At 35.8% G+C, this 23983-nt stretch overlaps 1 protein-coding gene across 1 annotated transcript in view; it reads left to right on the forward strand.

The window, feature by feature from the left end:
* The window catches only part of LOC132549268 (uncharacterized), a 29472-nt gene that overhangs the window by 336 nt on the left and 5153 nt on the right, over positions 1-23983 (forward strand). Inside the window, exons 2-8 of the mRNA XM_060213185.1 lie at positions 5277-5419; positions 5983-6197; positions 6905-7113; positions 7717-7860; positions 9262-9402; positions 10310-13873; positions 14180-20517. Of these exons, the coding sequence (XP_060069168.1) occupies positions 5277-5419; positions 5983-6197; positions 6905-7113; positions 7717-7860; positions 9262-9402; positions 10310-13873; positions 14180-20517 (10754 nt within the window). The remainder of the gene's footprint in view (positions 1-5276; positions 5420-5982; positions 6198-6904; positions 7114-7716; positions 7861-9261; positions 9403-10309; positions 13874-14179; positions 20518-23983) is intronic.

Consider the following 23983-nt stretch of genomic DNA (forward strand, 5'->3'; position numbering starts at 1 on the left):
CCGATGTCCTGTCGTAGAAGGAAATTAGGGCACGGGGCACTTCGAATTTACGAATTAAATGTGAAAAGTAACATCAGATATCTTACATAATATGTGCATCCAGCTTCGATACATTTTTCTTCGAAAAGAAACACAATTCTTGTGCAATATAGGCTCTTGGTACAAATTTATAACATGATATGAAATTAGAGGATGTGGAAATCTTTAAACAGACGCTAGCTATGAGCAGCACGTAACAGAACCCACACAATACATAGCACATAGACGTCGATACACACAGAATCAACACACAGACGTGCTCTATATCGCTGTGGTATGCATGTGTGTTTTGTACCGACTCTGGGTCGGTGTTGTGTGGCACAGCGAGGCATATTATAAACCGACACTGGTGAATTCATACAGGACAGAGGGCTGCAAACCATTTGTAGATTTTATGTGCATGTTGATTTCACTTCTGATCAATATTAATTTTAATTCATTAGTATGCATTCATGAAACATATAATAAATTAGAAAGATTTCTTTTTCATTCGTTTTATTAATTATGTCAGATTTTGATCTGAATATATTCATTTGTTTTTTTTTTAATTTTCATTGTTAGAATGGAATATATGTTTAAGGTTGGAATTACCAAAATTATACCATTTATTATCAGATAAAAGTGTAATAGGATTAGTATTTTTTCACTACAGAGCAAATTTTTAATAAAGAGGGGAAAAGTCAATTTATTATTTAAATAAATGATTGATGAGTCATGTGGATATTTAATTAATTTTCATATTTGTTTAAATTTTTTCATGTTGTCATGATAATAATGGAAATTTTAAAAGTTTAATTAAATAAAATTTGATCAGTGGTTTCAAAGATGAAAATATGTATTGATATATCAAGTAAAATGGCTTAGTCTAATCAAGGATATTGAATTTCATCATCCTTAAGCCAAGGACTTGCACATTTTTTGCCACAAATGATTTCTAGTCTTATGAGATGATATATGTAGATGTAATGATTTTTCAAATCTCTGCCAATGAGCTAGTAAATTAGTAATCACTATAATTTACTTGTGTTGTTTTTTTACAAGCTATATCACTTCTGTCGGTTAAGGCTTAAAATGAAAACCAACAACTATACACCAACACGATTTTAACATTGAGTAAAACTATTTATTAGATGAGAAGTTAAGGCATTTTGGTGGAAATGTAGATATTATTTAAATTTCTTGTGGCCTCATGAGCTGCGATGTGCATCAATGCATATATGACAACAAATGTTTATGGTTTTGGCATGTGCAGCATAAATTATTACATATTCTATACAAGTGGGTTTTTTTCTTTTCTTTGCCTTAAAACTGTATTTTTCTCCAAAACAGATTGTGAAAATGTTAACTCATGTTAGAATGGGTGTCAATACTCTCAAGAATAGAGTGGCTACGAGAACAGGAAGAGAGTACTTTGTGAACTTTTCTTCATTAAGAATACACTTGCTAACTAATTTGAATTTCTATGGGAGAAATATAAAAATTTCAAGCTGCTGATAAACTGCAACCTTGAAACAAATAAAAAATACTGAATACTGTGAATTATAAATATAAATAATTTATTGTAGACTGAGATTTTATGTCTAAAGTAGATGACAGACATTTAGTAGATGTCCTCCTAGAAGGATGGACACTATGATACGATAAGCAATTTTTTTTTCTTAAGGAATGGTTAGTTCATTATTCAAATTCCGGAAATATTTTATTCTTTTTGTCCTAAAGGAAAATTCCTTTAATCAAAGCTTTTAAGGTTCTTTGAACAATGCACAAATTCTTGACATTAATTACAACAGCTATAACCTGGCTGAAAACTATTGTAAATCTAGCATACATTGTACAGAAATAATTTTCCCTAATGGTATATGTGGTTTCCTGTTTGATATATAGAGGTACACACACACCGCCACTTATGCAAACTAGGTGGTAATTGTATTGACCTAAAATGGTCTAGAATATCATAATTCATTCATATGCAATTTTTGCACAATTTTAAAAGGTGAACAGTTTAAACTATCTTTTTTGCACATATTTTTAAAACTTGTGAGAAGAGTTTCTAAAATAAGAAGGCAAAGTATGCAGTAATTGTAAGTCTGCTTTTTGGGGATGTAGTTATATGTGAGTCATGCTCCGTTGCTTCTCCATTGGAACTCCCCTAAATATTGCGGACCCACTGTGTTGTTGAATTATATTTTTTAAAAATGTTATTTAAAGGAACTGTATTTATGTAGTGCATACCATGCATGTACACATGCGTGACCACATGTACATGGAGATTACAGGGAATACACCTGTAGTGGTTGAACTTAATCCTGCAATATATACCTGGTGCATGTATACAGATCAATGATATATATCATTCACATGATAGCACTAACAGAAGTAACTTGACTTGGAACCCACTTGACACAGCCTGAACATAATTAATGTAATATCTGACTGGTGTTTTCACATTGTTTTTAAGAAACCCACTATAACATGCATACATTTATCCATTTTACAATCTTTTAGCAGTTTTTGGTTTCTTATTCGAAACTCTATATCTAAAGCCATGTCTTGTATTTCTACTCCATTTTGCTTATTATAGCAAAATGATGACAAGGTAACTTTATGACTTGACAGTGGATTTGTTTTAGCAAGGTTCAATCTCACTTACATGTGTGAACCTTGACATTAATTTAGATTCAGGTTCAGATTTATTTTTTAAGAATTGCCGACTAGACATGAATGCCCTTTTCATACCCTAGAATCAAATTAAAATTAATTTTGGAAATTGAAAAATGTGATACAATATAACTAATTTCTTCAATAAATATGTTAAATATGTAATTCTATCAGATGATGTCATTTTTTAGCAAGGTAAAAATTATCTGAATTTTAGTTGGAATCTGAGTATAGATATATATCCACCTTTCATGATATTTAATAACATTGACCACATACTGTGAAGGTTTTTCCCACTGCATACACTGCATATACCAATATGTCACCAGATTTGTATTTCTTTGAACATCAGATAAGGTTATGTTGTGTATATTCAAATGCTACAACAAACAGGCAAACCATTACTAAACCATCGTCACATAACATAATTTCATACAGAGATGTGTTTATAATTTAAAGTTTTCACTTGTTTATGTGATCAAAAAAATTAATGTTTATGTAAATGCATTGTTAGTGTCCTTACAAAGAGACTTCATATCATAACAATACAGACTTTATGTCATAACAAAACACACTTCATGTCCTTATAAAACAGACAAATGTCCTTACAAAACAGAATTTATGCCTTTACAAAACAGACTTCATGTCCTTACAAAACAGACTTCAAAACAGACTTTATGCCTTTACAAAAACAGACTTCATGTCCTTACAAAACAGACTTTATGCCTTTACAAAAACAGACTTCATGTCCTTACAAAACTGACTTGATGTCCTTACAAAACAGACTTCATGTCCTTGTCCTTACAAAACAGACTTTATGTCTTTACAAAAACAGACTTCATGTCCTTACAAAACAGACTTCAAAACAGACTTTATGCCTTTACAAAAACAGACTTCATGTCCTTACAAAACAGACTTCAAAACAGACTTTATGCCTTTACATAAACAGACTTCATGTCCTTACAAAACTGACTTGATGTCCTTACAAAACAGACTTCATGTCCTTGTCCTTACAAAACAGACTTTATGTCTTTACAAAAACAGACTTCATGTCCTTACAAAACAGACTTCAAAACAGACTTTATGCCTTTACAAAAACAGACTTCATGTCCTTACAAAACAGACTTCAAAACAGACTTTATGCCTTTACAAAAACAGACTTCATGTCCTTACAAAACAGACTACATGTCCTTACAAAACACGCTTAATGTCCTTACAAAACAGACTTCATGTCCTTACAAAACAGACTTCATGTCCTTACAAAACTGACTTGATGTCCTTACAAAACAGACTTCATGTCCTTGTCCTTACAAAACAGACTTTATGTCTTTACAAAAACAGACTTCATGTCCTTACAAAACAGACTTCAAAACAGACTTTATGCCTTTACAAAAACAGACTTCATGTCCTTACAAAACAGACTTCAAAACAGACTTTATGCCTTTACAAAAACAGACTTCATGTCCTTACAAAACAGACTTCATGTCCTTGTCCTTACAAAACAGACTTTATGTCTTTACAAAAACAGACTTCATGTCCTTACAAAACAGACTTCAAAACAGACTTTATGCCTTTACAAAAACAGACTTCATGTCCTTACAAAACAGACTTCAAAACAGACTTTATGCCTTTACAAAAACAGACTTCATGTCCTTACAAAACAGACTTCATGTCCTTGTCCTTACAAAACAGACTTTATGTCTTTACAAAAACAGACTTCATGTCCTTACAAAACACGCTTAATATCCTTACAAAACACACTTCTTGTCCTTACAAAACAGACTTTCATGTCATAACAAAACAGACTACATGTCCTTATAAAACAGACTTCATGTCCTTACAAAACAGACTTCATGTCCTTACAAAACACGCTTTATGTCCTTACAAAACACACTTCTTGTCCTTACAAAACAGACTTCATGTCCTTACAAAACAGACTTCATGTCCCTACAAAACAGACTTCATGTCCCTACAAAACAGACTTCATGTCCTTACAAAACAGACTTCATGTCCTTACAAAACAGACTTCATGTCATAACAAAACAGACTTTAATGTCATAACAAAACAGACTTCACATCTTATTACGATTGCCAATAAACTATTGATACATAATGATGTAGGCCTACTGATACAATTGTAAATGGCAGTCTTTATAAACAACTCAGAATTTTTTTTTCTGACATTCCTAAGCCGACTGTTGATGTAAATAGAAACCTGTTGTTATCGACTAGAGTTACTGTGTGCACTACTCCATTAGCACTTGTAATAAATTCCAGCTGCTCTGGTTTTGTTGTTGTCTGTGTTGGATTGTTTATTATGATCTACTGCTGAGCAGTAGATAAAAGGCATTGGATGCTGTACCCAGTTAAAAAACCCATTAACAACAAAAATGTACTACACCTTATATATTTAGAAATGTTCTATAAAAGAAAACATGACATTGTTATCATTTGTCTGACAAAAATATAGGACATTGTCTGGTAATGAGCAAGATTTGTAGACGTGTTACACAAAGTGTTAGATATTATTGTTTTATTTTGTTCAGTGATTCATTGTACTATTTCATTTACATTCTCAGATCCTTCAAAAGACGGAGACTGAAGTTCATGACTATGCTGACCAAATCGTGATACTATGGATGACCCTGTCACAACTTTGCAATACAGCTAATACATTGGCACCATGTCCAGCCAGGCATGAACTTTACCAGGATATCTTTTTGTATGTATAGATAGTCATGTAGATACCTTTTGTTGGGTATCGGTTGTCTTTACATAATCAGTGATCTGCTATAACTGGTTTATAATTTTTGATCAATTATCAGTAATCCGAGTTTGTGTTTAAGCTGTCCCTATAATATTTTGAATATAAATCAATAATTGCATTGTGGATTACTTTAAATTTGGTTATTTTAACAAGGGGAGGGGAGATAATTTTTGCAATTTCAAGAGGCCAACTGTACACAATGGTTACTTTTGTGAGTAGTGTACCTTCACAAATTTAATTTATACTTTTTATGTATGTAATACATCACAAATTCATATGCATGGGTGAAGTTTAGGTGACTAAATTACTTCTGCAGAGCTAGTGTAAATTCCCTACCCCCATGGAATTTACAGTAATAACAAATCACAATCATTTGTGGAATCTGCTTGTGTCAGTTATGACAGTTAGAAAAAGCAAGCATATGTTGCACTTTAAGGAAAAAGAATTCCATTTTTTTTGTATAAAAAAATCAGTGTTTTCATACAAAGTCTTAATTCACCCTTTACATCTATCCACAGACAATGTGCAAAAACAGTTCTGAACATTAAGTGGCAAAATTTGGCAGAGGATGACCATAGTAAGGAGAACTTCATCGAAACAGTCAAGGCCACACATGTGCAGTTGGTCACCACTGGATTTGACCGCTTCAGTCTGCTCCTCCATCTGATGGAGAATCCCTGGACAGACCCTACCCTCAGTGAGATCATGTCGGGCGAGGCTGATAATGATGATGGTATGCAGGATCAGTGTTGTGTCATATCAAATGATTGACCAAGGATTTCCTTTGTTTCAAACCTTACATCATAGTTTCATGTTATCATTTTGATTTAAACAATACCAATGAAAGAGAAACCAGATGCCAGTTTAACGCTAAGTTAGATTTTACTACACAAAATGCTGTTTGCGCTAATGCTTGAAAAAATGTTTAAGTTATGTGAAAAAACAGAATCTTGGATTAGTTTCCAATACATATGAGGGTTATGAAATTTGTCATTTTTTTTTTTTTATTTTACATCACTGGAGTAAGATTGACAAGGAAAATCATTTACAGCCCTTTGTATATAAATAACAGTAGTTATTAGTTTTGAAACTCATTTATGGCTCACTGTATATAGTAAGTAGTAGTTAACATCATTATGTCACTGATAATAGACTCTTTATATTTATGTTGTACAATATAAATGTACCAACTAAAATTGAGATATTCAAATTTTTTCACATTTCTAAAGGTATTCGTCCTTCCTAATGTTTCCCTAGAAACTACCTCACTTTCGGCTTTAATTTGAACATTTACCCCTGATAGGACATTGTAATATAAAACCAAACCAAACTATTGCTACTAGTCGCCAATTGTGAAGTGCAGGGTATATTAAAAGTGTAATATCTCCTGTCAAAGTGTCCTTTATTATGTCAATAATGGTAAAATTTGTGATCTTAAAGATGCTGTTCAGACGTACATCGGAAAGGAATCATCGCTGATCCTTAAGCTACGAGTAGAGATGCTGATGCAAGAGAATTGTGAAGAATTTGCTCTCAATCTGTGTAACACATTGATGGGACATGAAGTATTTGTTAAGGACATGGATCTTCGTGAGACTCAGCTTAAACTGCTGCATAAACTCAACCAGATGGACAAGCTACAGGAAGTGGTAGGTCACAACTGTTGAAATTTGACTTAGTGTATAGAGTAATTGCAATCTTAATCTTTGTGCAAATTGTTAAAGAGTCTGTGTAGGGACAAATAGTTGTAATGATACATAGTACTATAATTAAACAATTTAACAAATATGAATAATAAATTAAACAGTATGTGTCAATCTTCTCATTTGATGAAAATAAATGTGTCTTTATTCAAACTACACAATTAAGTTTAAAAAAAAGGTTCTATTAACTGATTAAGTAACCAGAACACGGATGTTCCTATGACAATTCCTAGCAACAAGGAGAGTCATAGAGATGGAAAAATTAAAAACTTGTAACCAACCAACTAGCTGCTGATTGATTTCTACTACTATATATGATAAATGGTTAAGTTATTTGGGTGGATGGTAGTGCTACATTTTATGGTGAATGGCTATTATATTGATGGTGGTGATTTCTTTCATAAAAAATCATAAAATATAATACCCATGTACAGTATACTGTTGCAATTCTAAGTAAATATTTATTCCTCGAAATTAAAATCTTTCTTTGTGATGAATGGTCATTCTGTTACATCTTAGAAGATTCTTTGGTGTTAATTGTTTCCTTAGTGTGAGAAGATTGTGTGTCATGATGGTGTTAAGTTGGTGCTGCGACTCGAGCAGAAGGAGTGTAACCAGGCACTAAGTGTCCGGCTCATCCAAATCTTCCTGGTACAGGACTGGATCAAACCTGAACAAAAGTGCTGCACGCAGGTAAGTTGATTTTTGGATTCATTCAGGACTGGAAAAAATCTTAAGAGAAGTGCTGCACAGGGTTAAGATACCAATGAGTGTCCAACTTGTCCAAATTTTCCAGGTACTAGACTGGATCATACCTTGAACAGATGTGCTGCACACAATCAACAAACCTAGATTCTATTAATTCAGATGTCATATGTATTATCTCTGTCTTAAGATTTTTAATAATTTGTAAAAATTGATTTAAATTTGATTCGATCAGAGAATTAGGGAAGTTATGAGACACAAAGCCATTGAGAGTGTGATAACAGATCAAATGACCAGACCAGTTAACTGGTGTGTGGCCACTTAGTATTGCAGAGATGGGAATTTGAACTTCACAAATTTGTGTCGAGTGATTGTTGCATTAAGTGTGAATCATTAGTACAATGTGATGTGATTCTTCATTTACGTTAGATGTATAAGCATTTATGTTAAATGCTGCTTTGTTAGCTTGATATACCAATGGATGACATAGCACAACTGAAGTATCAATGTGAGCTAATCTTTAAGTTTTTTTCTTGAGATTTTTTTTGCTGTCTTACTTTTGGGAAGAAAGTGTCAAGCACGAAAGGAATAGTATAGATGGAGGCTGTTACCACTCTTACAGGTGGAAGTATCAGACTCAAAAGAGAAATTTTATTAATCTTTACTTATATGGATGAAATTCTGACCAATATGGTGGCAAGTACCCATAAAGGATGAATTTGATTTATAAGTGAATAGTTTGGGTCAGTTTGGAAAGAGAACATTTAGTTTCTGTTGGAGAATTGGGGCAAAAATACTCTCAACATCATTAATTTGTGATTGTAATATTTGGAATGAGATTTTGACATGACTCATTTTTAAATATTGCTGGTCATGACACTGAGAAAGTTTTCCTTATGTTGGACTGCTATCAGCCATGTCTGTTAGATTAGTTTTTACTGTCCAGGTTTTTCAGATGTATTGTTGCCATACCAAGTGTTGTTATTTGAGATCATCTTTTTAAATTTATAATGACAACATTTTAATTTCTTGTAAATAAAAGTAACCCTATGTACCTCTCTTTTCATCAGCAGATGAGTAAGAAAAGACACTGAGGTTTAAATGTGTTGTCTCTTTTTGGTTAATGTGAAGAATTCATTGATAAGTTAAACCTTTAAGTGTGCCTACCAGCTTACACATTACCTCATTTCTATGAATGGTTTTCTGCATATTGCTTATATATGGGTGATACCTTTACACAAAACTTGGAGTCCACTGATATTTTTCCTGGAATAACCTGAATGTTTGATGTAGAGGAAAATCACTACAAATAATGAATCAGGTATGGAATATTTTAATTAAGTTTTATCACTTTTGGAGGCTTGAAATCTATACATGTTTGTTTTGTAGGAGTTGCTGAAATTGTGGATTCGGCACCAGTATATTGCGGACCACAACAAGGAAAAGTTCTTAGACAGTGTGTGGGCCATCGCCAAACTTTCACTGACAACACAGCAAATCCTACTGCTTGTAAGCGGACTCCAGAGAGAGGTGAGTGTTAAAAAATGACATATTACCAATTTTTACCCACCTTCCCAAAGTAATTCAGATGTCATGGTGTCTTATCTCTGAATCGAGTAGGTGTATTGGAATCCAAAACTGTTACACTCACATCTTTTTAGATTTTAAACTTTTCCACTACTACAAGGTGAATTCTAACAAATTGAACAAGTTCCTCATGGTTGTGAACTGGCTTGCTATGATTTATAACACAAATTGTGGTTTGTTCTTATAGACAGTAACAAAGTAAATGGTAGACCTGAATAGCAATCATGTTTATTTTTTATGTTAGTGATGACAGTAGTATATTGTAATCAAAATCCACTCGTCATTATGATTAGAAACAAAAATCAGGAAGATGGTGGAAATTTATAATATTTCTAAGGAAAAATAAAGTGTGAGTCCTTATAAAATGGTACCATACAAATTTGAAAATTAAAGAAGAAAAATTCATTGTGAAATCCATTGTTGTCTGGAAAATGTCGCTAATGTTTACATCTACTATGTACTGATTATGAAACCAAATTATGAAACCAACCTGGATGTACCAAGTGAAGTATAGTTCATTAGTCATATAACATGGGGTTGATGTGCTGTTCATTATTTGCTAAATCAATGAAGAAAATAAAATGAAAGAATCAAGCATTTTGCTAAACCCAGAAAATTGAATCCACAGCCACCCAATTAAGTAAAGTATTTTGTGATGTTAAGACATAGAGAATAAATACATGTTGTATTCTGTATCAGATTGCTTTAATATTTACAAGGATTCTGAATTTTGTTTCCTAATATGATATAGTAGTGTTAGTTTATCTTACCTGATCAGTCCGCTTTCCTGTTGATGAGAAATCATTGTAATACATGAAGATATTTAACTTAAATTATTGGTTGATTGCAGTGTGGCAATGAGATGATCCAACTGTACACAGACCTGTGTGTGTATGCCATCAATGTAGACAAGGGATGCTGTGAGCAACAGATGCTGCAGGGAAACATGGAAGGTGTAAAAGAACGACAACAGGCCATTGCACAGACCTGTCGCAAGTTGTCTGCACTTTACAATGGGCTAAACCCAAAGATATCTCGCATCAGCTCTCTGACAGCATTTTCCCTTGATGCATCGCTTGTGAACTTGTGCCTGGTTGAAAGAATGTTCAATAGGAAGTACTGTACTCATTCCAAAAAGGAGTGTGCTGCCTGCATTAAAGTGTTTAGCAGTGTGACTCATTGTGTGGGTGATGTCAAGGTTAATCCAGCCACTCTTTACGAGGTAGAACGGTTATTGAATATGCTAAGACCCTATTACCTCAATCCAGACTTGGCATGGAAGGAGCTCTTACCTGTGTGTCAGAAATTCATGAAAGAGAGAAACCAATCCTCTGGAGAAACCAAGGAGGAGACAACTCCACCAAAAACTCCTCCAAAAAAGAAAGATGAATCAAAACCTAGAGCAAAAAAGCCTTCGGTTAAAAAGGAGATGAATATTTCACCAGGAAATATCAAGTACTATTGTGACGATAATGTATCCTATCTGCCAAAAGAAAGTGTTCCAAAAATGAAAAATAAAAACTTCAGATTGAAGTCAGCAGCCAGTTCAACATCATGTACTCAAACACCAAAGTCAGAGGAGGCTAAAGCTAAGCAACATACAGTTAAACCAGTGGCAACACCTTCCAAAGCAAGTGCAGTATTTGAGTTTGATAAACAATTATATCAATATAATTTCAAAGGAAGAAAACCATTAGATACAAGTTCACCCTTTTTGTCATCATCTACTGTTGCCAGAGACCAAATTTCACCAGCAGGATCCGAACTATCAAATCGTTTTGCCACCAACCATCCAAAGACACCTACACAGGTAGCAAATGTGAAATGTCAGGCTGTAGGGGTGGACAGCTTAGGTAAACCTGTGTTAGTAAAGCTGCCCATCACTGTTGGCTCACACCAGAGTACAACCACTCTGTCCTCCACTGTCAGTACTGCTGTTGCACCTGCAGCCTCTCCACAAACATTGTATATTGGGGATACCTCTGCCTTAAGTCTACAGTCTTCTAACCCCAATGGAGGATTGCATGTTCAAGCTCAAGGAAAAATTCAAAAACCTAAAAAGCGCCAACCACACAGCATTGGAGAATTATTAGAAGCTACAAAAATTATGCCTTGTTCCACTTCGTCCAATTTTACTACTGCTGCAACTGTCATGGCTAATCCAAAACCTGCTACTCAGCCGTCTTTGCCAACATCGGCTGATTTGTTGAGAGCTGCGCGTGATTATAATTTGACTATAGTGCAGAAACCAGCAACTCCTAAGCCTTTCCAAACTCAATACAGTACTGCAGATCTGTTAAGAGCAACAAAGAACATCCCTCAAAAATCCAAACCAGAAGTGCAATCAGCCAGTAACCTGCAAAGTGCAAAGGATATGATGCAGGCAACGAAAGCAGCATTTGCAGCATCAGTTCTTGGTTTCATCCCCAAACCTCAGTCTACAATTTTGTCTGAAGTATCTAAAGGGACGGTACAAACGTCAGGAGATAGCAGTAGTGTACATAGCTCAGGTTTAGCACGTAAACAAACCAAAAAACCTAAAGCTTCCAAGAAAACTGTCAATTTAGTCCCAGGACAGATCCTCGATAAGGCAATGTTAAATGAAATGACTGTCTCCCAGTGTAATAATGTTCAGACATCAAGCAATAGAACTGTTATAGCCCATTCTTACAAGACTGCTGATGGAAACATATCTTTCTTGTCATCTAATGTTGTAGGGGCCTCCAACAACGCACCTCCCTTGACTAACCCACTCAATGTCCAAACCGTGTCTCCAGTCCGTCCAACTGCTAGTTCATACCAAGTAACTACCAACGATAAAACAAATCATCGTCCACGTATTATTCCTGTTCGGGCTACGGGCAACAGCAAATTCCCGCCTTACTCCTCTGCAGTGGTAGCAGTCAGCAGTACCACATCATCCCCAGGGCAGGGTGCCAACACTGTGGTGACAACAAGTCAAAGTTCCATCCCTTCAACCCAAACACATATTGAACCAGACATCTATAATATGTTTACAAAAGAAAAGCCAGTTCTGAAACAGTCTCCAGCAGCATCAAAGATTGAGGGCTTTCGACGTCCCTCTGCTGATGAACTTCAAAGCATTGTTGATTGGCTTCAAACTGGCACTGAGGATGATAAGAAGAAAGTACAGACTCAACCTAAAGTGTCAACACATGTTACTACGTCCACACAGGAAATGGTCATCTCAGTGCCATCTACTGTCCAGAGTAGAACACCACCATCTGTGGTCACTCCAAATGCCACATCAACATCTTCAATGGTCTTGTCATCTTCTGCAGTAACTCCAAAGATGGTATCTTTAACTCCTGAACAGCTGCAGAAAATCATGGCAGGGTTAAGTCAACGACAGAAAATGAAACAAAAGTCACCAACTGTTACTAAAATACAACAAAAGAAAGGTCTTAATAAACAGCTTCAACAGTTGTTAGCCAAAGACATCAATGATGGAAATCAATCAGAAAAGTATGCAGCTGCAAGTGGAAATAACTTGGTTCAGGGTGATGTTAAAACAGTGCAATCTTCATCAACACCTGTCAGTCATCTGGTTCAACCAAATAAAGCATCTGGAAATCAACTAGTGCAACAATTAACAATACCTGGAAATCAAATAGTTCAAACGTCAACAACACCAGGAAATCAGATAGTTCAAACATCAAAAGCACCTGCAAATCAGCTGGTTCAACCATTAACAGCTCCTGCAAATCAGCTGGTTCAACCATTAACAGCACCTGGAAATCAGCTAGTTCAACCATTAACAACACCTGCAAATCAACTAGTTCAACCATTAACAACACCTGCAAATCAACTAGTTCAACCATCAACAACACTTGGAAATCAACTAGTTCAAACGTCAACTACACGCGGAAATCAACTAGTTCAAACATCAACAGCACCTGGAAATCAACTAGTTCAACAATTCACAACACATGGAAATCAACTAGTACAACAATTAGCAGCATCTGGAAATCAACTTGTTCAACCATTAACAGCACTTGGAAATCAACTAGTTCAGCAATCATCAACACATGGAAATCAACTTGTTCAACCATTAACAGCACCTGGAAATCAACTAGTTCAACCATTAACAGCACTTGGAAATCAACTAGTTCAGCAATCATCAACACATGGAAATCAAATTGTGCAGTCATCAATACCCCAAATCGGTCCACTTGTTCAACCAACAACAATGGTTGGAAGTCAGCTAGTTCTACCGTCAGCAACACATGTCAGTCAAATAGTTCAACAATCTACAATTGTTGGAAATCAACTGATTCAGCCTTCAACAACAAATATCAGTCAACTAGTTCAACCATCAACAACAGATGTCAGCCAACTAGTTCAGCATTCAACATTAGTTGGAAATCAATTGGTTCAGGCCTCAACAACACCTGTAGGTCAATCAGCTATGCAATCAGCAATAGTTGGAAATCAACTACTTCAACCATTGACAACGAATGTCGGTCAACTACTTCAGACATCAACAACATATGTAAGTCCATTGGTTCAACCATTAGCATCTAATGGAAATCAGTTACTTCAATTATCAACAACAAATGGAAATCTGGTTCAATCAACACTGTCATATGCAAATCAGCAATCATTCAATCATGGTGTTGGTGTGGAAAATCTATTCATCCAACCAGCAGGAAATCAACCAGTTCAAACAGCACCTCCACCTGAAAATCTACCCCTTCAGCCATCACCATCACCAAGAAATGAACCGTCATTGGTTGAAGGAAATCAAGCTAGTCTTCCTCCTTCTTCACTTGGAAATCAAGACACCCAACCATCAGAAATATCTGGAAATCAACCCATTCAGCAGTCACAAAATCAGAAAGTGATTTTGGGAAATTCACTTCATCAATCACAAACAGCAGGTACATATGTGGGAAATCAACAGATACCACATTCTCAGGTCCAGCAAGGTTTAGTACATGATACCAACATGACATCAAACTCATCTGTCAAATCACAGCACACTCCTGCCATAACTTTGCCAGTTAGTTCACCTTTGACTGTGAGTCAGTCGCTGCCAAGTATAGATCAGCTTGCCAATGCTATGCAAACTACCAGTACCCCTGGAATTCAGTCATCACTTAGTTTTCCATCACAGTTTCAAATTAGTGGATCAAAATCTCTGACGCTGTCTCCAAATCAACCAACTACAAGAGTGTTTGAGCTACAGTATTTGGGACATATCAATCCACCATCCAAAGTTCTGCATCCTAAATCGCCATCAAAAGATAATTTGTTGACTCCTTCAACAACTGCACCTGGAGACCAGGTCAGTCACCAGGGGAAGAGTTCTGAACTTTTACTTGAAACAAATTTGAAAGCCAGTGATCTTCAGGGATTAATGAGATCAAAACAACCAACATTCATTCCAAAGACAATATCATCTGCAGATGAATTGAACATACCTAAAATGCCTTTGGGAACACTGAAGGTAGTAGAAAAACCTGACCTCATTTCTACGTTAAATAGGAGTCCAGCAAGGCTTAGTATAGACCATAATCCTTCTGCAACAATCAGTGGTGGTGTAGGGAATCAACAGCGCTTTGGTGAAAGTTGTGAACCAGCAGTGACCAGTTACTCTGATCATGGTGTATCTACAGACACTGGACAGGATGAACAATCATCGAAACTAACTCTACCTGTGCATTGCAACACTATTTATGATGTTCCAAGCACATCTAAAGTGTCATATCCTCAAAACAGTGAAAAAGCTCCAACAGGCACACATACTTCTTCAAATGAAGTTGTATTCTCCCTTAATGAGAACTCCAGTGTTTGTGGACGTGTGAAAGATGTATCAAATGGCATTGACTCCCAAACAAATGGTAACACAGTTAAGTATTCTGAGGCTGATTCAGGACCTGTAAGCCTTGCTACTACTTCTGAATTAACATCTAGCTCCGAGAGGGACGGAAATGTCAATAATATTGATTCCATTGTGATTACTCCAGATACAAGCAGTGAAAAGAAAGTTTTACAAACTAACTGTGAGGACTTCGATAAAACATCTGAAAAGGAATCGAAGATATCTACAGAAACAGCTGACAGCACAATCAGTCCAGAATTACATACTCTGACAATGTACAGTGATGGTGATGCTAGGAACCAGGCCTCTGTAGTCAATAAGCAACATAGTAATGAAGGAAAGGACAATTTCATAAGTGATCAATTCCAGGGAAACAACACTGATGTAAAGAATGACAAGAAATCTGAAGGACAGGTGTCTGATTCAACACCATTCAGAACTATGGCCCATGTCACTGGCGATGTCATATTGCCAACTCCCAAAGGTGATAATCTTGCAGGTGAAGCCATGCCGATGATCAAAGTACCAAGCATGCAAAATACTGAAAGGCTGCCAGAAAAAGTGGAGTCTAAGGCAGCCAACTGTTCTATGGTGACAAGTAAAGAGTCTAACTTGTCTAGTATGAGGGAGGAAGACCCTGGGGAGCCTGGGAAAGACATTCTCACACCAGAGCCATCACAAGGTGTGTTCAAAAAGATTGAAGAAGGAAATTTGATGGATTCCACATCATCTACAGTTACTTCCAGTGCAGAACATGCCGAGAAAGTTTCAGACAATGTTACGATGGTGTCTACCTGTGTTTCTGACAATACTTCTGGCACAGGTGATACTCAAAAGAACAGTAAACAAAGTTGTGCTAATGCTGATAACTTTGAAACAGGGGAGGATACCGTGAAAGACGACAAAGTCTTGACATTGGACGATGCTTTGGGTGAATCAGCTGCCTTGTTGTCAGCACCTATGGTACCTTTTCCTGCTGACCCAACTCAACAGGTAGATAACTTGACATCAGAGTATAGTAATCCAAATTTATCAGATAAACAGGACAAATCCTCAGAGAAAAGTGATGTTGATGCTGAGAGTGCTCAACCTGAGGTGCACATGCGGCCTACACAGGAATCAACAGTTGGATTTGAGTTCAGAGATGGTCAAGGTTTATCAGTCCAGACAACAAAAAGTTCACAGGATACTCTGAAAACAATGAAACCTCTAGACGAAGAAGGGTCAATAGATTCTATGAAAAGAAGAGCTTCTATAGAAGATATGGCAGCAGAAAATCAACCAAACTGTAATAACTCTGATCATCTTGATTCTGATCCTAACAAGGGATGGGAGAATGCATTTGTGTCTTTCATTGACAATCTGGGTGAGAAAAAGACTGTCAAATCAGACCCAGGCCATGTCCAAAGTAAGCCTGTTTTCTCCAGACAAGACAGTAGTGGAAGTGAATCCAGCTCCAGATCTGTTGGAAGTAGTCTCAGTAGCCGTGGAAGTCATAAGTCTTTGGATGAGGATAATTCTGGAACAAGGATACTTCCGCTTCAGAGAAGAGAAAATGATGTAAAAAGATTTGAGTATTTTTCTCACATTTCACCTTCACTTAAATCAAGTAAAAAGCGATTGTCCAGTAAAGGCTTATCCGGAATTCAAATTCAGGCACTTCCAGAAATTAAAGCCAAAACTAAAAGCTCCATGAAGCTTGTCCCCACGGTAGACACTACAGAGGCGCCCCAACAGAAAGAAGTTATTGTGAACAAGTGCATTATCTGCTCCAAAACATTTCGGTCTGTTGACAGTTTGAAATGTCATGTACGAAATATCTGTCGTCCCATGGATATAAGTCGCCCGGAAGCAAACCTGAAAGACTTTGAATATGGTACTGTTTATTCATGCCATAAATGTGAGAAAGAAGTCTCAAAAAAGGAGGAAATCAAGGCACATGTTTCTGAGTGCTGTAAAGATGATGATGTCATCCAAGCTCTCAGTTTCAGCACCAAATACATGTGTCAGATGTGTGGTGAATTCTTCGCTAATAAAGATGATGTACACAGTCATGTGTCACGGCTTTGTAGTAAGGTGATGTCATGTCGCCAACAACAGCAGGAGAGATTAGATAGAAAGATAGAACTCACAGCTAAGCCACTATCAGACATAATTGAGAGCTTGAATGGGAATGGACAACAGCATACAGACGATGATAAAAAGAATGAGGTTCAGGAAAAGGAGCATATGAAGGATGAAGAGAAAAAATCTTTAGGTGTTGATGATTTGGAATCAGAAATCTTCAAAGAGACCAAAAATCAACTAGATGTAGATATAAAAGAGGAAGACATATTAAGAACAGAGGGACTTAAACAGGAAGACTCTGTTCGAAGTTTGCCAGCCAAGCAGTGGTCATTGAGAAACAAGACCAAATTCTCATCCAGACTGAAAGGGTTTGAATTTTTCTCTAACAAGCTTAATCCTGCAAGGAGAAGAACAGAACAAAGAAAATGGCATGAGGATTATCATAGTCTAAGGAACAGAGTTGTCAAAAAGGAAGCAGTGAAGCAGATGGTAGAGAGTCAAGAAGGAAGATCCGTAGAGTATGATGGTAAAACATATGCAAAACACAAAAAATTTCCAAAAGTTGCCACAAGAGATGACTCTTTGGTAACAGGAGAACATTCTGAAGATGATGCTGACATCGAAATCGGGGATAAAGAGGAAAGAATCACAAGTACAGAATTATCTCCAAAAATGAATGATTTTAAGGCAGAGGTGAAGGAACACAATGATATAGAAATTCAGAATCACACCTCAGCAAAATTGAAGGGAGCCCAAAGGGACGTTGCTGGTGGTAACACTATGGATCCACCAATGAGGCAGAAACGTGTTATTCAGGTTGGCAAAAAATTCTCACAAGATGAGTTTGAAGTTCCAGAATTCCTCAAAATACAAATGGCAAACAGTAACTTAAAGAGGAAATCACCTCAGCATTGTCCGAAATGTGGACAGTTCTTCTCAAGCAGTTATGTGCTCATCCAACATGTTGTTCGTGTTCACATGTCTCCTTGTAAATCCAAGTGGAACAGCTCAGCTCGCAAGTTTCAATTTGCTTGTTGGTACTGTTCAGATGCATTTCCAACTTACATAAAGTTTTCAAAGCATGTGCCAGTTCATAAGGACAAGATCTTAGCCATGTTGAAGAAGAATTGCTCCACAAGTAGACGGCTGAGGAGAGAAGGTTCAGTAATCAACAACATCTCCACCAGAATCAGTAAAACAAAGACAAGTTTGAAGGGAGAATCTGCACAGTCTTTGCACAAACCTGTTGATCAAAAGGAGCCATCACCAATTAAGGAGACTGAAGTTAAGTCATTATCACAGCATGTTGAAAGTATGCGTACAAGTCGACGAGCAAGAGGACAACCACCTCTGGCTATAGATGTACCCGAATTAAAGGTAGAGACTACAAAGAAAGAAAGAAGTCGATCGAGAGAAAAAGATTCATTATTGGTCAGTGGAATGATATCTCCTAGTGGTTCTTTGTCGCCAGGGACATTAGACATGCGTACAACTAGAAGTCGGAGGCGTGACAATGACTCATTGTCAACATCAAGTTTTGACCATGATGATGATATAGCTAGTAACTGTTCTCATGCCACTGACAAGTCTTCACTGTCAAGAGGAAGGAGAGATTACAACAAAAGGGGTCTCAGTGAAGACCGTGAGTCAATGACAAGTGAAGATTCTGTATGTCATCGTCCAGTTACTCGTCATCAGGTAGCAGCTCACATTTCTCCAACATTACAAGACAGTCCTTGTACAGCCAAGAAACCAAAGTTGGCCAGAGGACAAAATACTGTGTCTGATCAGAGTCGGAGTACAAGAACCAGATCTGGTAATACATTAACCAGAAGAGCAAGTTTAAAAAGCAATAATGTTGATCATGTGATATCAGAGAAGCAAAATGCAAACACTAAACCTAAAGGCAAAGTAACATTACCATCAAGCAAAACTGGTCCCAGTAAAGGTTGTCGAGTCACACGCAATCAATGTAAGTTAGAATCAGATTCAAAAAAGAATTTGAATGACTGTGTGAGCCAGCTTCGACATGCTAGAAAAGAAGGAAGAACTGGTCAAAATGTGCTTGAAAAGGAAACTTCTGTTAAGGGCCTTGATATTTCTTTCAAGGATGGCAATAACCCAGCAAGTAGTGTTACAACTCGCCGATCCAGGAGGCTGAATAATTCGGTAGAAGTTGGAAAGGGAGTTAATACAGCACATGAAAACTGCAGTAAAAGATCAGCAGTTGTGAAATTGAATCGTGTTCCTCTGACAAGACACAAAAGCAATGAACATTATAACAATTGTAATTCTACGCCGGAAAAGAGAGACTTGAGAAAAATCAACACAAAATCTAATCAGGAGAAAGTGGTAGAACCAAAAAAAAGAAAGTTGTCTGCAATTGATCAAATGGATGACAGTTCCAAAAAGTTCGATAAAATAGAAACTGAAGGTGATACGTCATCACATGTAGAGACTTTGGATCAAAAATCTGTCTTGATTGTCAGTGAAGAAGATGAAGAGTTTGTGTATGTAAAATCACCACTATCTAGTCCAGGCATGTCCCCAAGAGGTGGCACACCAGAGGAAAAAGAGAAACAAATTGTCTCAAATTCTGCGACAGTGGACAGTAAAACAGCATTTTTAGAGAGCTTTAAAAAGTACATCCATAAACCTACTCCTCGATGGACAAATCCCTTCCAATATTCAATGAAAAGTAAGGTAGCAAAGTCCAAGTTGAAACAGAAAGTGTGCCTTGCTCAGGCAAGACTTCTTAAGAAAAGAAAAAGAAATAAAATGGGAACGTCAGGATTTTCTTCTGAGGATGAAGCTGATGATGAATTAGATGAGGATGTAAATCATTCAAAAGTGTCCGAAAACAGCAACGAGAAGAAATCATTCTTGGATTCATTTATAGCACACTGTGATCATGGTCCAAGATTGAAAGGGTATTACTCTGAGGACTTACCTGTCATGGTACCAATGGAAGATAGCACCGCAGATTCTACGGGAAGGACATTGCCGAAAGGAAAAAAGGCATTGGATAGTAAAAGGAAAGGTCCAGTGTCCCAGCGTCATCAGGTGAAGAAGGATGTGATCAATAAATCAGAGAAGAACATTGAAAGTAAGATGTCTGAATCAACCAAACTGGACACTGGGAAAAGGTGAGACTAATAGAATCTGCATTGGTTGTGAAGGAGATGGTAGAATCCAGGTCTTGTTATGTCAGCTACTTTTGGTAGTTACTGATCATGAGTTAGTATAATACCAAGTTTTTTGTTGTTTTTTTTTTTTTTTTTTAATATTTAAATTTGAATCTTTCTTGATTTCTGTGTTATTAATTTGTACCATGAGGTCGACACCTAAACAAAATTGACAGGTGTCCAAGCATTTAATAGACATTTCTTTACCAACTCCTCATACGCAACTTGGAACGCTTTTACTTTTTTCTTCCTCCCTATCCAGATTTATTTTAATAATCTTAACAGAAATGCTTTTCAGTAAGTTTTCTGAATCTATGATGATAAACATTGCAGTTTTGATTTTTAATTTGAAATGTACGAAAAATTTCTGAAATGTACAATTTCATTTTTTTCTGATACATAGTGTGTATAATTTTGGGAAGGAGAAAAGTGTAAATCTTACTAGGTATCTTTTGTGGTTTTACATTTATTTTCATCATCGTCTTATTGTAAACATTTCCTGATTTTTAAGTGATTATTTTTTTATCATTGTATTTATTGTTGGCATAGTTATATATATAAATTGATAAATCAACAGAATACCTAATGACTACTGGTTCAATTATCAGTGATAAAGACAGAGATATACCAAAATACAGCAATATTATCTTTCATAAAATTCCTCAGATACTTAGAAAAATTAATTTGTGTTTGTTAATGGTCTTTGATGCCAGTAAAGCAATAAAAAATAGTTCTGATATCTATGAAGATTTTTGAAGCAAAATTGTTGAAGGTCAAAGATATCAATGAAGCTCTAACAGATGTCAGATATTTGATAAAGGACTTGGATATCTATAAATCTCCGTTAAAGGTCAAATAATTGATAAAGGTCATCGGTATTCATGAAGATCTCTCAGATGTCAAAGATTTGATAAAGGTGGTTCATATTTGTAAACTCTCTCAGAGGTCAAAGATTTGATAAAGGTCATAGATATCCATAAACTCTCTCAGAGGTCATTGATTTGATAAAGGTCATAGATATCCATAAACTCTCTCAGAGGTCATTGATTTGATAAAGGTCATAGATATCCATAAACTCTCTCAGAGGTCATTGATTTGATAAAGGTCATAGATATCCATAAACTCTCTCAGAGGTTATTGATTTGATAAAGGTCATAGATATCCATAAACTCTCTCAGAGGTCAAAGATTTGATAAAGGTCATAGATATCCATAAACTCTCTCAGAGGTCAAAGATTTGATAAAGGTCATAGATATCCATAAACTCTCTTAGAGGTCAAAGATTTGATAAAGGTCATAGATATCCATAAACTCTCTTAGAGGTCAAAGATTTGATCAGAGGTCAGAGGTCTGCTTAAGGTCAAAGTTATTCTTAAAACTTCTTATGTTATAAAGCTTTTCCTTTTTATTGTTAATTCATCATTGTAAAAATAGTTCATAAAGATGTTTTGCTGATTTGCATTCACCATATAATCAAATACATAATTATATAAACAGAAAATTTACAAGAATGAACTCCACTGAAGGTACCTGTCAGATTCTATTACTCATTATATTTACTACTGGTGAACTAGATAGTGCTTGAATATACAGTGGAATTAATAATGCATGGCATGATGAAGCGTCTGAGCCTTATGTTACTGCTATGATAATTTACATCAACATCTATACTATGGTAGGGATACTGTACGAAGAGTGATATATTGCTTCATGAATGGAAGATTGACTCTCCTCTTTCTAAACTCAGTTATCCATACTTTCATGTTAATCTACACATATTTATTTTCAGGATAGTTGGGGGATTTAGTGGTAACACAATTGCCTTCCACCTAGGTTATTACCCCTATCAAACTTTAAATGGTATGGATGGTCAAACCTGCCAAACCATATAGGTTTTCCATAGATACACCAGTTTCCTCCAACAGTAAGACAACATTCAATCCAAGTCAACAAGACTGATTGATATGAGCTTACAGCTTGTTTTACAATTGTTGTAAAATAAGAATATCTTTCATACATTGCTTTGAAAAAAATTCTTATCATAGAAAGTTTTTCAAAATTTCATAAAGTTCTGCAGTCACTATACATTTCCAACATGATTCTACATCATGGGTGCTGACTGAAGGTTTCATATGTATGTTCAGTAGACCTATTTTAACTCATAAAAACACATTTGACTGTAGTAGTTTGAAATTAAGTTTAGAAGTTAGAATTTTATCAATCTAACCTCTCAGGAAAGCAAGTTTTGGCAGTATATTTCAAGAGGAGAAAAACACTGATATAGGTAGGTTAAGGCAACTATCCAGATCAAAAATAGAACTAGTATTTTATTAATTTTTCTCAATTTTAAAATTGCCTATCGATTTTATTGTTTATTATGCGAGTGCCACATCAATTCCACTGTATAGCTTTTACAATCTAATTCAAATGCAGATCCCAGTTCTCACTTCCCTTCTCTTCATATATATAGGATCTCACAACATCCCTTAACAGGTCGTGTGCATCCTGTAAGGTGTCATGTTCTGGTAACCTTTGCACTTTTTGGTACTTCAGACAATTTCATCTGCAGCAAGTCATTTTGTCACAATATGTAGACCAATCTGATTAAAAATCAGATCCTTATTCTTGTTCCATTACTCACCGCATTGGAATGAGAAAAGGGATCAGCATTTTAATCCAGGATATGATTAGAATTAGTCGACATATTGTGACAAAATGACACAAATATGATTATGCAATCTATTTCACCCACCTTTATTCACTTTCACAATTCACCAGGACATGACCCCATATTGGAAGTTGAATGATCCTATGCAGAGAGTAACAGAGTGATAATTAGAATCTGTTTTTTAATTAGATTTAATTAAGTAATCAATTTGATTAACAGCTTCTAATGCTTGTAATTTATATGTCATTACTAACTTGTATACATAGATTTAGAATCTTATTTATGATTACGACCCATGGCAAGAAAGGGAGGTATGTGAGAAATATAGAATTTTCTGCTATTATATATGATGTTGTGCTGCAAAGTGCTTTATTTCTGTAGCAAAGAATGAAGTGCCTTATAGTAATCAGTGTTTCCCATTTTTTGTTTTCGTTTTTGTTTCGTTTCTGCATGATGACTTAGGAAGTCATGTTCCATATTCTGTTTTCTGATTATTGTACTATGGTTCACATTTTACACTTCCGTTCAATATGTCTTCATTTCCAGAGATTCACCAATCATAAGCTTAGGGGATATTGATTGGAGGCACAATGGAAGCCTTGAGGACACGTTAGTGTTTAATAGTTTTGAGAACTTGATCTTAACATCTTAAAATATTTAAAGGGTGTACAATTTCATGTATAGATAGAGACAGAGATTTAATGAATAAAATCTATCAACAGCTTCCACCACCTAGACACATCTACTGTAAGTGTTGATA

This window comes from Ylistrum balloti, unplaced genomic scaffold (assembly GCF_031769215.1).
Source record: "Ylistrum balloti isolate Yb309-2 unplaced genomic scaffold, AGI_CSIRO_Ybal_v1 Utg370052, whole genome shotgun sequence".
Classification (NCBI taxonomy): Eukaryota; Metazoa; Mollusca; class Bivalvia; order Pectinida; family Pectinidae; genus Ylistrum; species Ylistrum balloti.